At 37.5% G+C, this 16,449-nt stretch overlaps 3 protein-coding genes across 6 annotated transcripts; 1 reads left to right on the top strand and 2 right to left on the bottom strand.

The window, feature by feature from the left end:
• Positions 1–758: 758 nt before the first annotated feature.
• Positions 759–2,771, bottom strand: LOC112276186 (uncharacterized). 2 transcript variants are annotated; one of them, XM_024507287.3, is made up of 2 exons: positions 1,548–2,771; positions 759–991 (listed from the first exon to the last, which is right to left on the bottom strand). In XM_024507287.3, exon 1 carries the CDS (start codon positions 2,425–2,427, stop codon positions 1,738–1,740), a length of 690 nt encoding a protein of 229 aa, XP_024363055.1. In that variant the 5' UTR covers positions 2,428–2,771; the 3' UTR covers positions 759–991; positions 1,548–1,737. The 2 variants fall into 2 exon arrangements, with proteins under 2 accessions (XP_024363055.1, XP_073386764.1); XM_073530663.2 differs by having other exon boundaries at positions 759–987.
• Positions 2,772–6,580: 3,809 nt separating this feature from the next.
• Positions 6,581–8,489, bottom strand: LOC112276255 (uncharacterized). The gene is made up of 2 exons (XM_024507397.2): positions 7,273–8,489; positions 6,581–7,158 (listed from the first exon to the last, which is right to left on the bottom strand). The coding sequence occupies exons 1-2, from the start codon at positions 8,487–8,489 to the stop codon at positions 7,014–7,016; spliced, it is 1,362 nt and encodes a 453-aa protein (XP_024363165.1). The 3' UTR covers positions 6,581–7,013.
• Positions 8,490–9,159: 670 nt separating this feature from the next.
• Positions 9,160–11,027, top strand: LOC141044843 (uncharacterized). 3 transcript variants are annotated; one of them, XM_073530664.2, is made up of 3 exons: positions 9,160–9,436; positions 9,632–9,769; positions 10,292–11,027. In XM_073530664.2, the coding sequence occupies exons 1-2, from the start codon at positions 9,243–9,245 to the stop codon at positions 9,762–9,764; spliced, it is 327 nt and encodes a 108-aa protein (XP_073386765.1). In that variant the 5' UTR covers positions 9,160–9,242; the 3' UTR covers positions 9,765–9,769; positions 10,292–11,027. The 3 variants fall into 3 exon arrangements, with proteins under 3 accessions (XP_073386765.1, XP_073386766.1, XP_073386767.1); XM_073530665.2 differs by lacking the exon at positions 10,292–11,027 and adding an exon at positions 9,881–10,207; XM_073530666.2 differs by lacking the exon at positions 9,632–9,769.
• Positions 11,028–16,449: the final 5,422 nt, after the last annotated feature.

Here is a 16,449-nt window from a genome sequence, read left to right as displayed (position 1 = left end):
CAAAAAATTGCAATATAGTTATGATTTATAGATAAGTTTTTACTTTAAATAGATACCAAGATCTATTTTTAGCTCTATATTACAAACAAAAAACTACATTAAATCCTATTATATAATGGATACATAGTCAAGAAGTAGAATTAAGTAAATTTTAGACTTCAAATATTCTAAATTATGGTGCTACTACAACATGAAACTTATTTTATTACATAAAAAATATTTTGAATTTATAAAAGTAAAACCAAAACCAAAGAAAAGTCATTATATCTAATATTTCAAAGACACAACAAAAACTTGAATTTTTACAGATTAAAAACTTAAATAAATCATAATAAAATTTTAAATATTTTTAAAACTATTGTGTGTAAATCTGTAATTTTGATAGGCTACACAAGTTCAAATATCCAAGAAAAATGCAAAGGGAGAAAACTTTACAATAACTAAATTTGTTTCCTACAAACCACTAGGATAAAAAAAATAAAAAAAAGTAATTTTGTTTTTGATCAAACAAATTTTCTATTTGGTGATACAGGTTATTTTTGTATGTACTGTAAGTTCCTGTTCTTACATTGAAGACTGCTACTACGTATAAATTTCATTATTAAAAAAGTAATAGTTTTTATTCTTAAATTTTATATTTTTATATCAATCTTTTATAAATAGTATCACATTTCACCACGATGTTTTCCATTTTTTTACATAAATATATTGTATTAGAAGTGCAAAATTATTTTATATTCTTGCATATTTTAAAAAAATTCTAATGAAAGAATACTTTTTTTTTCCATTGATGTAGTAGTTACAACAAATAAAAAATATGTATATGAAATTTAGTTTCTCTACAAATTTTTAATCTAAAATTACATGTTGATATTTAATTTGTTTAAGACTATAGGCCGTTCCACAAAAATTGTTAAGTTTGCTTTATATTAGAAGTAAATCTTGCATCAATCTTTTAAAGTTTCTCCACCGTTAACAATAATCCATCTACCTAACATAAATCCCAGTAGAACGATGTAAATCAAATTTCAAGATCTTAAAACTAGTTTTTATTTATAATATTTCAAAGCTGGCTACAAATATAAACATGAATATAATTTTTTTAAAGATATCTAACTACATTATACTTCGATAATAAAAATTGATTGTTAAGACCTTTTTACTAGCAACCACAACTGGATTAGCCTCATTCCTCAGTGGCATCAACATCAGAAACCATGAAGGCTGAGGACCACTACGAACAATGCAACACGTCCTGTTGCATGCCATGGATGCTGAATGGCAATGGAAGATTGTGGTGTGCTTGTGATCGCTAAGTAGAGAGTACCGAGATGAAGAGAAGTGAAGAGAAGAGAAGAGCTGGCTGTTTCTATTGAAAAAACGACAAGTGATAGTCACAAGCAAATCAAATCCAACATGTAAATATATTCAACGTACGCATGAGCTTAAGAAACACAGACCACTTCAGAGAGGTGCCGCACACTGACTGACTGTGCACACCATCTCCATTTTCTTATTCTCTGTGTGATGTCGGGGGTAGTAAGTACCATACGAGTTGAAGAGCAGCAAACAGTAGCCATTCCTTTGAATTCTGAATTTTGCAGTTCACCTTGCCAAGCATTCTAGAAAGTTGGGCGAATTCGCAACGGCATTGCAAGAGTGAGGCTTGTCAAAGTAGGAAGTTTTGGTGAAGTGGAAGAAAGCTAACGATGTGCACGAGAGGTAACACCTGGATCATCATCCACTAGAGCTGGAGTTCCCTTCATTTTTCTCCTCCATCACTTCTTTTGATGCCGTCTTTTGTATGAGTCCCTTAACATCCTTGGGCTCTTCCTGCTGCAAATCGTTGGTATTCTGCGGATCGTTGCCCTTCTGCTTTGCCGTTCCACTGCCAGCAGACTCGTTGGGCTTGCCAGACTCACTCTGCTTGCTCATCTGTGTCTGCTCGTCTGAAATCAGGCTGGAACGTCGCCTCTTCAATTTAGGCTTCTTGGAGGAATTTCTTGGAGTTCGGTTGGATGTGGTTTTGCTGCTGCCACTTACCTCAGAAATTTGTTTGACCTCCTTTCTGGACTTTCTCTTTCTTTTGCCTTTCTCAGTGCCCATGGAATCATTCCCCCTTAATGTACTATCCGATGGATAAGAGGCAGGGCTCCCACTCGTTTCATCGGAGAATGCTTGGAGAGAGGTGGCAATCGAAGTATCATTTTTGCTGTTTACATCAGATTGACCTCGCTTAATATTTTTCCCTTTGCAGCCTCGTACTAACCCGATGGCTACCCCCACATCACTGACATGTCTAGATTTCTTTTTGAGCCGCTGTTTCTTAGCTGCAGGTTTTCGTCTGCGGGGAAAAAAAGCTTTTCTCTTCACTACTATAGACTTCCTCGATTTGGACCCCTTTCTCTTCCCCGATCGCTTCGCCATTGCAAAGATTCAATTTGAATGCTGCTGCCACAAGAAATTGACAAAAAGCTTCACAGTTGCAACATTGGATTGACCCAGCTTGTCAGAAACTTGGCAGGACTCGACATGGCTTTGGTCGCCATTGATGAGTGTCACTTCGGATGATATTGTGGCTATTTCAATCTGAATTCTTCTTTCCTTGATAAGAAATCCTCTTAATTAGGAGATCTCGCTTCGTGGAGTGCGAAGATAAAATGTGGGTAAATTATGCAAGTGTTAGTCCGCGACTATTCAGATTTGACCAGCGAGCTCAAAGATGGCAGCACTGCAAACAGGAACGAATTTATTTGAAAGACCAGAGTTATCGCCTTGCCAACGTTTGAAGAAGAAATTTGACGATGTTCTGTCCCCAAGGCTTGACAATGTTGTCTTTTGATTAGTAAGCGTCACCTTCTGACAGACGCATCGTTTCGCTCAGCGATTGCATGCTATAGCGCACTTTGAAAGTACCTTTTGGATGATCTACCTCTTTGCTTCACTTACTTCTGAAATGGAAGTCGAGATCATTGTGTGAACAGCCGAATTCTTGTCACGTGCTTCCCTTGTCCTCATTTTGTTGCATGTGCTTTTGGTGAAATTTCTTGTGGAGAATTAGATTAAAACAAGAAGAATGGCGAAGAGAGCTCCAAAAAAACGGCTGGTCAGGAGAAGAAGAAAACCAGTCGGAAAGAGATCGACATACGCCAGGAGGAGGAAGAGAAGGCAGCTAAAAGATGAGCGAGCAGGGACGGCAAGGAAAAGACGGAGGACGGCGGAAATGGAGAGTGAATCCACAGGAGGAAGACGAAGAGATAAGGAAGAGCGCGGATCGAAGAGGAGGCGTCGATGCGAAGAGATCTCTCAAGAGGAGACCATGACAGAAGAGTCCTACAGAAGCAGCAGTATCAAGCAAGGCAACAGGAGCAACGACGAGACAGGCAAGAGCAGCATCTCAAGCAAGGAAAAACAGGAGACTGCAAGTGGCACTGAGAGCGAAAGCCCTCGCAGCAGCAGCAGCAGGCGAAAACGGGGAGGGGGCAGCAGCATCAGCAGCAAGGCTGCAAGTCCCGCATCGAAAACCAGCATTGAAACGGATGCGAGCGAGTCACTGAACCAAGTCACCTTGGAGGCGAAACCAGCCGAGCGAAAACGGGGAAAGGAAGCTCGGAACGACGAGGACGACGAGGACGACGAAGCAGAAGCAGCAGAAGAAGACAGCCACACCTCCGACGACGACGACGACGAAAGCAGCAGCAGCTCCTGCTCTTGACACACACACACACACCCCCCCCCCTCCTCCATTCCCCACACACACCCCCAAAATATAACATTCTATCTCTGCCTGCAATAATAAAAGTTTTTTAAGTTTCTCATTCATTATTTTTAAGATTTGATTTTAAAAACTTGGAAAGTTAATTATTCGACTTGATGATTAAAAAAACAATTGCCCATGAAAATAATGTATAAAAAATATGTTTTAATTTTAAAATTGCAATTTAGTTTAGGAATTTTTTTTTTGCAAATTAAAATTAAGATTTAAATCCGAAAAAACTCTTTAGGTCTATCACATGAAATATTTAAATATTTATATTCATGTAAATTTCATAAAAGCCATCAAAAGATACAACATATATTTAAGTCTAATCTAATAAATGTAATCACAATCCATTTTATATAGAAAATTAAAAAAACACATCATTTACTAATTTTATGTTGATAATTTGTCAGAGTCAGTCAGAAATATGTGCAATTTTCTTTAAATAATTCAAAATAATTAAACATAAATAAATCTGCAATAAAAAGAATAGATTTTACATGTGTGACTATGTACTCTCATGTAGATACAAGTCTAAATAAATTTACATAAAATGAGTGACTAAATTTTTTTTATTATCTTAAAATATCTAAGAATTTATTCTATAGGATTCACATTTTTCTTTAAATGTGATTTAAAAAACATTAGATTCTATTAAGAATACTCACATTACTAAATTTGATTATAATTTTTTGATTTTTTTATATCATAAATATTGATTTATTTCTATGATATTTAAAATAAAAATAAATATATATAGACATATTAAAATTTCAAAATGCATACAATTATATATGTACTAATTTTTAAATTTCTAATATTTAAAAAGATAATCTTTATTAAAAGACGTTGAAGTAAAATCATGAAAAAATATTTAATATCGAATTAAGAAACAATTTAAATTTTTATAAATATATAATTTTATGTGCTACAAAGAGTTTTGTTTTTGCACATTGCAACAGTAATTCTTGCGTAAATTTTCTAAAAAAAATTGATTTTTAAAAAAAAATATGGTAACTGGGATGCTTAAGGATAAAAACTTTAAAAATAAATAAAAAATAATAAAAGACATACTTCAATCTTCTCTATTTAGTAATATTATTTAATTATTTTTAAAATAAGAATCTAGAAGATAATTTTTCCTATTAATTAATAAATATAGAGACAAAACTAAGTTCATTTTTAATTTTATTGATGTGTATTTTTCTTTTTTCTTTTTCTTTTTTTTACTTTGTTCTTTCTTCAAGTCTCTTTAGCATTTTTTATTTTTATGTTTAAATTACTCAAAAAAAGATTCTGGTTGCTTTAACGAAGTAATTATTATTTAATTTTAAAAAACCTATTTTTTATTGTTACATATATTTATATTATTTAAATAAATAGTATTAATTAGAAACACATCAAATAAATAACATATTCTAGAAACTTGTGTAAATTTTTAAAGTAAGGATTAAATGTACAAGAAACTGTTATACATATAGTTTTATCTTCATAATACCATATAAACTTGTATTATCAATAGCTTCTTAATTCTCATAAAAATATTTGGTTGTGTCTAAGTTTGGTACGTGGACTCCGCCGATGTTGCACCTGGACTCCAATTGTTCAAGATTCAAACCTCAAAATGTTGCGAAATCGTCTTGTCTGCGCTGAAAAAGGAAGAACAGTTGCACCTTTCCTGTTGACTGTGTCAGTTGCTTAACAGGTCTTCAAGTTCCCAGCACGCAGAGAGAAAAAAATGAATGCTCGGCTGTGGGTCTTTTAGTTTGCCATAACTGATGTTGTGATCCAACTTTGTTCATTAAAAACAATAACTTAATATGTATACCTCGATTTTTGAATTAAATATCTAGTACGTGGGGTATTTTTATTTATTTTATTTTTTTGCAGCTTTAGCACGAATGCAATGGAGTGGATGAACCCTTAACCTAACACGCAAAGTATTGGATGAGTTCAATCTTTCTATTTCGAGGAAATGGCACACGAAATTGTTCTCAGTGGGCACGTTCCTTTCTTCTCCTCATGTTCTGTTGAGTATAATCCAACTGTTTTAAAACAAGAGAGGATTCCAAGATACCCGGAATCAAGCTCTGTTCAGCATGCCCTCTGATCAAGTTGTGAGATGAGAATTTAGGACCTAGATTGCAGCACTTCCCAATGGTTTGACTGCTTCGGCCATGAAGAATCGGGTTAATTGAGGATGTGGAGACGTCCGAGCAAGGGTAATCTACGAGGACTTGACAACCTTACGCTACTCACCAGTATTTGTATTTCGTGTAGCAAATGTTTGTGACCTCAGAGTAGTTCTGAAAAGGACATATTTTGCAGCATCGCTATCCAAATTAATTTCACAACGTTCAAACTTGCTTACTTCCATCACTTGCTCTTCTGGGAAATCTGATGAAGTAAAGAGAAACACAACCGATCATTTATGACAAGAACTTTGCAGAAAGGATCATGTCATTGGCAATCGCCAGTTGCCGTACGGAAGTCACTAAGAACAGACCGATTAATGACGCGACCAAACTCAAGAATCCAGTTGGGAGACTTCGAAAGAAACAGGCTTCATCAATTAAGTGTCAATTTGCTGCTCTATTTTTTATATATTTTATATTTTATTTTATTAATAAAATGACGTGGCCTTCAATGTAGATGTCAAGGAAGAGAAGCGTAGGTGATTTGTTTTGCACCACACTTAAGTTTATTGCCGACATTCACCACCATGTTGAGTTTGGTGGAGGATGTACAGATTACCTGGGTCGGTAGCACGTTGCGCAAATGTCGGATAATTGAACACAATCGACTGCAGCCTTGCGGGGATTTTAAACCCAAAGGGAAAAGTATCAACGTTTATCGACATTTATGAGAAAGCGTAGTTTACGGTACATGACATGGCAAATTCAATACTAGTGCGTAGTGTTGGAGTTGCAGATTTCCTGATGCTACCTATGTGCGCATGTGGTGATTCCTTAGGGAGGAATTGATGCTTGTTGCTATCTTCATTATTTCAAGTAACAGAGATCGCTACTTCTAGAAAATGTAGAAAACGATGCGGGGGCGTGTTGGAATAGATGGCGATCGCACAGGCATGCTTCCCAATTCTACACCAGAAGTCATAGTGGCCTCATATGGTTCATGACAAAATCATAACTCCAGATCCCCCCTCGCTACTCTGCAACCCTATCATCTGCTGCAGTTGTGTAATTGACTCGCACCATTGCTTACGATTGGACGGAGAGCTGCGAAGCAGCAATTAGGGACTTCGTGGGAAGGCTGGAGGCGCGATTCTCAAACATCTCTTGAGAATTCCGAATGACCTCTTGGGGTTGCTTCTGAAGTCTGGCCTGCTCTGGGATCTCTGAGGCAGTGGTTGAGCTTGTGATGGCATGATTGGTGTTCTGAAACAAAATTTCAACCACCAGTCGAGAATTTAATGGCAATCCCAATCTCGGCACTGGAACAACGCGAGAGAACCTCACATTAATGTAAGCGATGGAGATTGAGAAGAATACCTTGACATCGACCTGGCATTGGAGCGCGACAGCTGCGGCGTGAGAGCCTTCCTCTCCACTGAGCCAGATTTGTCCAACTCCCTCTTGGAATGTACCACCTGCGCCGCTGAATTCAGTCCCGCCTCTGCGCCTGGCGCCGCGTTGAATCGCTCGGCTTTTCTGAGTACCTCTTTACTTGATAGCTTGGAAACATCTATCTTCGGAGATGAAGGGAGCTTTTCGGAGTATAGGAAATCGTGAAGGGTTTTGCTGCCACGCCGTTGCTTTGATTCTTCAAAGAAAGGCCAGAACTCCTTGGAGATACCAACATTGATGAAATTCTCGTCCCCTGACGACGAAGAAGAGGAAAATGCAGAGGATGTTGACGACGATGCAGAGTCGGTCGATTTATCCGAAAACATTGCATTCACTTCAGGACTCTCCCTCTTGAATATTTTCAAAGGTGACAATGACCTGAACTTCTGCAGCCTCTGGCAGATGCCGTTTTCTTGCTCTGGCTCCAGCCCCAGAATTGGCCAGGCGGTAGAATGCAGGGCTCCTCTTTGAGGACTCTTGGACCTCCCACGAAGTGACAGCAGCTTCAATGGTGAGCTGCCCGATCGCGGCTTCCGAAAAGACCCCTGAAGAACTCCCCCATCGGAGCCAGGGGATGAATCAGTGGAATCTTTTAACTGTTTCACTGCCTGCAGCCGGGGAGGAAGCGTCAAGGGCAACAGCTGGCCATGAAAGAATAGCTCGTCAGCGGAGGCAATGGAGGAGTCGTTCAGAGCATGAGTTTCCTCCGGAGGTATGAACCTGGCACTGCTAAAGTCGAAATCGGAGGTGGAGGACTGACGGGATAGCCTCTCCGGGCTGCTTGATCTGCTCCGCGACCCAAGCTCTCTCTCCTCCACGTCCATTTCACTGGACCCGTCATTGTTCCTGCTACCCCTGCTTCTTTTTGGAGTGCCAGGCCTGAGCTCCCATTCGAAGGGGACAGCGCAATGGACCTCGCCTAATGGCGTCTCCTCAATTTCCCTAAGCGAAGCTCGTCGGGGACTGGTGGGGGCGCTCAGGAAGTAGGGGGTGGAGGTGGTGCTAACCTCATCATCGGAGAATTTGTTGGAACTCCTGTTTCGTCTTGGAGATATGCTGAGACGTGCCAAGGTGGCGAGGGTCTCCATCTTCTGAGCTGTCAGTGAGTTTAGTTCCTCGAATGTGCGAAGGGCTTCGAGCATGAATATTTAGTGCTGTGCTGGAGATGATTTACGGATCGACCGGCCCAGAGAACATTCGATTGTCCATGTCGTAACTGCTGAAGAAATCCATGAGGAGACGAGAATGCGGAACCAAAGTACTGAGAATTTGCTAATCGAACAGAGTTGGTGGAGAAAGAGGGCACAATGTGTTTGCCGAAGCTAGATCGTCACGTCAGATCCAATGTGAGATGTAAAGCTGGCGGTGCTCAACGTGGCCGAATTTCGAGAGCTCATAAAAAACATCTGCAGGGAAGGGAGAAACCGCGTCCTTGTGCTTTGTTAGCGCGTCATGAGTGAATTGGGAAAGTTGGTAGTCTAGAAGACAAAAAAGAAGCTCACACACTGCATAGCACCAAAATCGGGCAGCTCAATTCGTTCTTTCACAAACACGTGACAGATGTTGAACCACGAGATCGAGCAATAGTAAACACACGCATCTCAATAAGCAGAACCTGAAGTTTAGACTCCAATTGTAGCTGTGGCTGGGGATAAGAAACCATTATTCAATTCTAAATAGCTAAGTAGCGAAAGAGCACTAGTAGATTTCGAAGTCATTCACCTGCAACCTCAGCTTGATCAGGTTTCAGCCAGTCCAACAAGCAATCCCCCAAAAATTAACCTCCAGCGAAAGCACTCTGTCCTCACAAAAGACTACCCTTCAAGAAAGATTGGCGAAAAAACGGATTCAGAAGCTGAGAGCATTGCCGACTGCAAACAAGGAAGTAACGCTACATGACCGACAGAGGTAGGAGAGATTACCTACTTCAAGTTCCGACTCGAAAATTGCACCTCGTGTTACCAGTTGTAAGAGCAGTCGCCGTCATGAACCCTCTCTCACGTCGGAATGATCGAATCCTCCACAACAGAGGGGGCGCATCTGGCGTAGATATGCTGGAAGAGCAGAACTACTGCGACGCGGGTTTTCGGTGGGTCCCACTAGCTCCTTGCCGCTTCTTGGTCTCTGGTCCGATGGAGATAGTGATGACGGTCATTGCGTCTACTACGCTGGCCTTTTGGTAAACTGCATGCCTCCGTTTTCAAACTCCAGGGTTGAGTCCACGCATCTGACCGTGTGACTCTGCCTGCTTTCCACTCTGCCTCTCCTACAACGCATAACCCAGATTCTCCGGGATGAGAGAGTGTTGTTGTGTCTGGGACCTCCCTCCATGCCGCATATTTTTATCTGCTGTGGGCGACCCCCGTCGGATCCGGTGCAAACAGACATGCCCTCTGAAGTCAAAGCCAATACAGTGATGATGGTACACTCCATGTATTAGTGGGTATATATATATATATATATATATATATATATAGGTTTTTCAGTTATATACTTATGTATCCTTTTGTGTGCTTTACATTGTGAGAACCAGGGTCCGAGATTTTTCAGAACTTCCACATCTTGCATTACTGTGGGGTTTTGGGTGACAACTTCTGGGGTTGTACATTTGGTGTCTGGCTGCTGTAACCCTCTCTCACAGCTAGATAAGAGTACTTGGACTTGGCTAACTGACACCTACTGTTCACCAAACTCAGTTAGAATGCATTCCTGATAATGTACAAGTCAGTAGCGGTAAACTGAGGGTATATAGATAAATTCCATAATGTTTAATGCTATCTCCCAAGCAGTTGAAATTGTAACAACAGAAAAATAAATAAACTTTTTCATCCAGCGTCCACGCATACAACAAATGCAACAATAATATTCTTCCAAGATTTATCCATGAGACATGACAGTCGAATAATACTTTTTGACATGTTCTATTCTGTGTGGTTGTCCCCAGAACATATTGTGCTACATGTCACATTTCAGCAAGCCAGATGGAATTCCACAATTAATCATGTGCTGGTTTAACTCCGAGGCAATTACTCCAAGGAGAACATTAATGATGTGAAAATTTGGAGGGGGGCAATGCTTCAGAATGCTTTCAATTGACCACATCTTACAGTAGTTGCTCTTCATTGAAAAATCTGTACCTTGGTCCAGTACTTGGAGATAGAATGTCCTTCCGAGGATGACGACAGAAATATGCTGATGAGGAGTGTTGAATGGATGGGTGGATGGATGTGAGAGCAATATAGTTTGGGGTTAATATGAGAAAGGAAGAAGACTGTTTCACTTTGACAGATGTTGGTGAGGTGGAGCTGGATAAAGAGGTGGCCAGCTCCAATGCCTCCTTTTTCTCCTCTCTCTCACATTAGCAAGGAGCTTTCTTTGTGAGGGAGTGTATTTTAGGGCTCTGTGATGGAAAGAGGGCATCAAGGAGTTGCAGTATTTTGTCAGTTGGAAGAAACAAGTCAGTTGTTTCATAGTCTTATCAAGAAAAAAGTGGAAGGGGAAAAAATAAAGTCTTCACAAGACACTTGTGGTCTGAACGGCATTCCCACCGAGTTCAATTGTGTGGCATGGTAGCCACACAATGACCATACATTCCATCATTCAATTAGTACATCCCACATTATACCTTTGCATTAGTCACATGAAAAATCAAGCTCCCTCCTCCTTCTCCTTCTTCTACTCCCTTCTCTTTTTTCTTTTTTTTTTTTTTTTTTTTAAATATATATATATATATATATATATATATATGAAAAATATATAATATGCTCATACACAAACACGTAAAAAAGTGTGAGAACAAGCTTTTGGAAATGTGGTCTTGCTGCCCATGTAACGAGTTGCAAAATTTCATTTTCCGGGAGGCCTGGATTGAAAGCAAGACCAGATTTTTCCTTGCTCGTGCCCAGAAAAGGAATCCCAAAAGTAGAAACCCTGAGCTTACACAGAGGCGGTTTGGGCTTTAGTCAACTCTTCAGGTTTCAGAATTTTCCCGCAGAAAAAGGGATGGAATCTTCAACATAGTCTGCTGAAAATAGCCTCAAAATCTTGGACTTGCCAATCAACAAGTCTTCTGATTGACATTGAGTGAAAAGACTACTGATCTCGCTTTTAAAACTTTCTAAATACATATTCAACTGTAGTTATGACACATGGATGAAGTTTCAGTATTCATTGGTGCATTCAGAATGACAACTGGCTCTTGGAAAAGAATCACTAAAATTCTAGAGACTTCCATGTCAGGAACCACCAACATTGTTGGATGATTACACAGAGAATCAAACCAATTCATGGAATACAAATAAACACTAATATTTGCCCTTGTTGGTCCCTATAGTTTCATGGAATCTGTTATAACTCCAACCAAATGGCTGGATTTAGTGCATTATTTAATTGTCAAAGAATGCTTCAAAAATTCTTATACACAGAATCAAGTTCAGATTATGATTAATATTATTCTTTATACAATAAAACTCTTAGAGTATGGCATGCCAAGAAAACTATATTAAAATAATGTGTTAATTTATTTGAGAAGTTAAAATTACAATTATATATAAACGCTTATTTTGACTAGATTACATAGCTCATTGAGAACACAGCTAATTATATCAAATTCTGTATAAAAATATCATATTTTGTATCTGTAGAACCTGAAACAAATAAAACACTCTGTAGTATAAAATTTTGAAAGTTTGTGTGATGAGCTTTTTAATATTTTATAATCATCAAACAATCAAGATTATTTTGGTTTCTTGTTTTTGTATTTATAATTTTCTTTGAAATTTTATTTTAAACTATTAATTACAGATTTCAGAGCAGAATTAAAGCAAGATTCAAAGCTGAAAGTGTGTCCCAATTCCCAAGAACAAACATTGTTGAAAGGAAGAGCCAAAAAGGCATTTGAAGGTTGACAACCAAAAAAAACTAAATTGAGTTTTAAGTATTAGTCCCTACAATTAAAAAAAATCAGGATCATAATATTGAATTGTTGTGTTGAAATATCTTACCTTGCTTTGATGGACTGGTAGCATGCTTGGATATTCAAAACTAAAAGCTATTGAACATGTACCATCTGTTTCAAAGGTTTCCACAGAACCAAAACCAAAATGATGAACTTTCCTTCTTTGTTTCACGAATGTGAATGATGCCCAGAGAGAAATGTGAGATGCAAATGTGCAACATTCTGCTTCAACACCATAACAAAAAAGGGGGCAACTCACCACAGAGTGTCTTCCAAAAGAAATGAAGATGCAAATGGCATGAAATCAGGAGGCTTGTTGCTGGTGAAGACAAGGGTTCCACTTCACCATCATCCCCCCCTCCCCTCCTGGTTGACACCAAAAGCATGTGAGAAAAAGACACGAGGCAGCATCATAGCTGCTACTTGACTTTTACACAACTTAAGTAGCTTCATCAACTGTAGATACCCACATATTAAAAGGCATGAGAATGAACATTTTACTCTAAACTAGGGAAAAAGATTTATCAGCCATATCCATATCATTTCACCAAATGATGTTAAATCCATAAGCTCTCATGGAGACATAATGCCAAAGGCCATCATGTTAGGGCAGACTCAACCTCACAGAAAGTGTGAGAATGTCTCTCCCTCTTGTTTCCTCTGACCATTTTGCTGCCTCACAGGTTGACTTTTTGCACAGCTACTAACCAGATGATATCCTCTGAGACCAATGAGCCTGACAGTGGGCCCAGCCATGGCATACACATTGACTAATCTCTGACCATAGCCTACATGAGCACCATGTCACCATTGTCAAATTCAAAGGCTGATGCTTATCTTAACAGCACTCATTTCAATCCTATGCCTAATATTGCCAAAATATGGAAAGAGGTCCTTCAAATGTGTCCACACAGCAACAACTCTGATCCAACTTCCAAGCAGGCTCAAGCTCTCACCCAAGAGCATGAGGAAGAGGGCTTTATTGGCTCAAAGTTCGTGTTTTCATTCACATGTTAGGAACCAAGTTGAAAAACTACTGTCACACAGGTTCAAACTCTGCTTCTGGATTGGTACTTGGACAAAGATAAATAAAAAACCAGGTTTATAACTTTTTGAAAGCCTCAGGTTGTGTGTGTGTCAAACATCAGCAATGGTCTGGGATACTGATGCAAAATGGTGCTGGTTCAGGATTAAATGCAATTAATTGTGTGACCATCTCTAGTTACTAGCTGCAAGCCAAACTAATAGGACTCTCAAATCAACCCAACTTTGAATAACCAAATAATTTGAGTCTTTGCATTGTAAGGTTCTTTGATGCATAACATGACAACAAAAGGCAACCAGGTTGTATGGAACAGACAATGCCAGGCAGAGCATTGGCCTGCCAGCCCACATCATCTACTCCTCTTTTCTGCAGACATATATTCATATGAGAGTTTTTTAAGGTTTAAAAATGGTTGAATGGAGCAAATAAAATTGTTTTACAAGATAGGATCAAGATGACTGTTCAAAACAAATAGATTGCTATCAACATGAGTTTTACTTGTAATTCAGAAGTGCACCTGAAGGGGAGTTTTAAAAGTAGGAGATAGATGGACCAAACGTGGAAGCACAGCTTCTGCGGAAGCACCAAAGGGGGTGGGAATCCCCCCAATATAAGCAAATTTATGGATTTGAATGAATTTATTGTAGCACATAATGAGTGGACTAGCTGGAAGCATTATCAGAGAAGGGGAGAAACCTCAACCTCCATAGGGTCACTACAACATTAGAGAAGGAAAGAAACCTCAACCTCCATAGAGTCACCGCAACATCAAAGAAGGAAAGAAACCTTGACCTCTGTAGGGTCACCACAACATCAGAGAAGAGAGAAAACTTCAACCTCTATAGGATCACTACAACATCAAAGAAGGGGAAAAATCTCAACCTCTACAAGATGACCACAACATTGGAGAAAGGTGGAAACCTCAACCTCCATAGGATCACCACAACATCAGGGAAGGAAGGAAACTTCAACCTCCATAGTGACACTATAACATCAAAGAAGGGATGAAACCTTAACCTTAATAGGGTCACCACAACATTAGAGAAGGGAAGAAACCTCAATCTCTATAGGATCACCGTAATATTAGAGAAGGGAGGAAATCTCAACGTCTATAAGGTCACTATAACATAAGAGAAGGGAAGAAATCTCAAATTCCATAGGATCAGTGCAATATCAGAAAAAGGAGGAAACCTCAACCTCCATAGGAATACTATAATATTTGAGGTACAAAAGAAATTATCTTGCAGAGATATCAAACAATCAAATATATGATAATAAGAATGTATGAATTGAGCAATGACTTTCCCATTTGGTTGGCATCTATCATTCTAATATCAACCTCAATCAAAGTAAAATGTTTAGAACTTGATTTAAGTTTTTGACAAGCTCTACTATAGTGGGGACTTGTGTAATACTAAGACCATTGTAATTCACTGCTGAAATACAATTGGAGAGAATCCTTTTCTCATAAAGTGCTTCATCTAATACTCTAAGGTGGATAACAAGAGAACTATCTATTCATCTTATAATATTTTTTTATAAATGGTTTAAAAAGCAAGGTATCTTAAGTGAACTACTTACTTCACCCCTATCCTTATAGCCATTCAATAAAACCATCACTTGACAAAATCTGAGGATAGAAATTTCACTATATCAATGATACTAATAATTTTATTAATATCATGAAATATTGTAGCAAGCTCGTCAAAAAAGAATATGCAAGCAATTAGATACTCCATCCACTCTTGTACCTACATGAAGGTTTTTGAAATGTTGCAAAATGTATAAGGCCTCAATGACTTGGCCAAAGTAAAAATTATTTTAAAATACATATTTTTGGATTAAAAGTATTATGTTTTTAAGAATACAAATTGAGGGAACAAAAAGTAGAAAAGTTCTCTAATAGAATTTGGCTAGGAGTCAGCTTCTACATATATGATGTTACAATAACATACAATAATAAAGAATATAATATAACAAAGCTAAAAGGTGAGAGATTTGGATGTGGATCTTTTTTCAACTCCAATTCTTAATCATATCCTTTCACTACTTTCAATTTGGAAGGGCATAATGGATCAAATTATATAACATTCTTTGAAAAGATTTAACTATATTCAATATTTTTGCCCCATAGTTTGGCCAATAATGGTGCAAATTTTGGATAAAGCTTTTGGTAGAATTATCTAAGGACTTTGTGAGGATAATATTCACCTCTCAACTCAAATTACAAGTTGGCTTCAATTAAGAGTTGCTTATAATTGGTGGTATTAAGTAAAAGTAATAAGAAATAAGAATAAAGAAAAATAATACAAAACAAGTGAAGCAAGTGTAATCAAATAATTGTACACTACAAAACTAGTTATAGTTTGTTAATTAGATTTTTATCTAATAAAAAATAAAAGTAAAAAATAAAAAATATATTTTTAATCAAGTAATTTTTTAAATATTTCTAATGACATAAAAAAAAAATAATTTCAAATTACTATGAGTAATTTATGATGTATTAAAGATAGAATTTAAATATTAGAAAAATTAAATAAATAATTTTTATCTCAAGGATAATTTGCTTAAAAGATCAAGAATTTGAGCCTCACCAAGGCTCATAAGTAGTGTATATGAGTTGTTAAAAGAGGCCACAAGTCCTTCGTCTTATCTTCCTACTTATATCCAAGGTGCTACAATCCATATGGAACTTGTGTACATCTTTTTCTATAAAGATTAGACTAGCTACTGGTCCTCCTATTTCCTTCTAGTAAAACTAATATTTTTATATTTTTGACTTTTCTATGGTATTTAAAAATAACCAATTAGCATAGGAACCTTTTATGACCTTCGAATCTTGCTTCATTTCTTCATAATGGCTCCTAAAGTGGCAAAACTCAATTTTATCAAGGTCTTGAAATTTTCTATAAAATTTTCTAAAAAAATCTAAATAAATTCTAAAAAATAATATAATATTTTTATAATACTAATATCTATTCAAGTCTATATTTTTTTTTTACCTTAGTGATATTTTATAGTAATAAAATCAATTTATATCTACTAAAAATCTTTTTTGTTATATAATTAATTAGAAAGACATGAAGTTCTCCTCATGCTT

Source organism: Physcomitrium patens, chromosome 23 (genome assembly GCF_059467195.1).
Source record: "Physcomitrium patens ecotype Gransden chromosome 23, ASM5946719v1, whole genome shotgun sequence".
NCBI classification, from domain to species: Eukaryota; Viridiplantae; Streptophyta; class Bryopsida; order Funariales; family Funariaceae; genus Physcomitrium; species Physcomitrium patens.
This window is presented reverse-complemented; position numbering and strand designations above follow the sequence as displayed.

Excerpts from the sequence above, each read along its gene's own strand:
- LOC112276186 (XM_024507287.3), bottom strand. The coding sequence starts at position 2,427 with ATGGCGAAGCGATCGGGGAAGAGAAAGGGGTCCAAATCGAGGAAGTCT.
- LOC112276255 (XM_024507397.2), bottom strand. The coding sequence starts at position 8,489 with ATGCTCGAAGCCCTTCGCACATTCGAGGAACTAAACTCACTGACAGCT. Across the intron at positions 7,159-7,272 it reads AATGCCAGGTCGATGTCAAG|AACACCAATCATGCCATCAC; the intron begins GTATTCTTCTCA and ends ATTTTGTTTCAG.
- LOC141044843 (XM_073530664.2), top strand. The coding sequence starts at position 9,243 with ATGACCGACAGAGGTAGGAGAGATTACCTACTTCAAGTTCCGACTCGA. Across the intron at positions 9,437-9,631 it reads TACTGCGACGCGGGTTTTCG|ATTCTCCGGGATGAGAGAGT; the intron begins GTGGGTCCCACT and ends CGCATAACCCAG.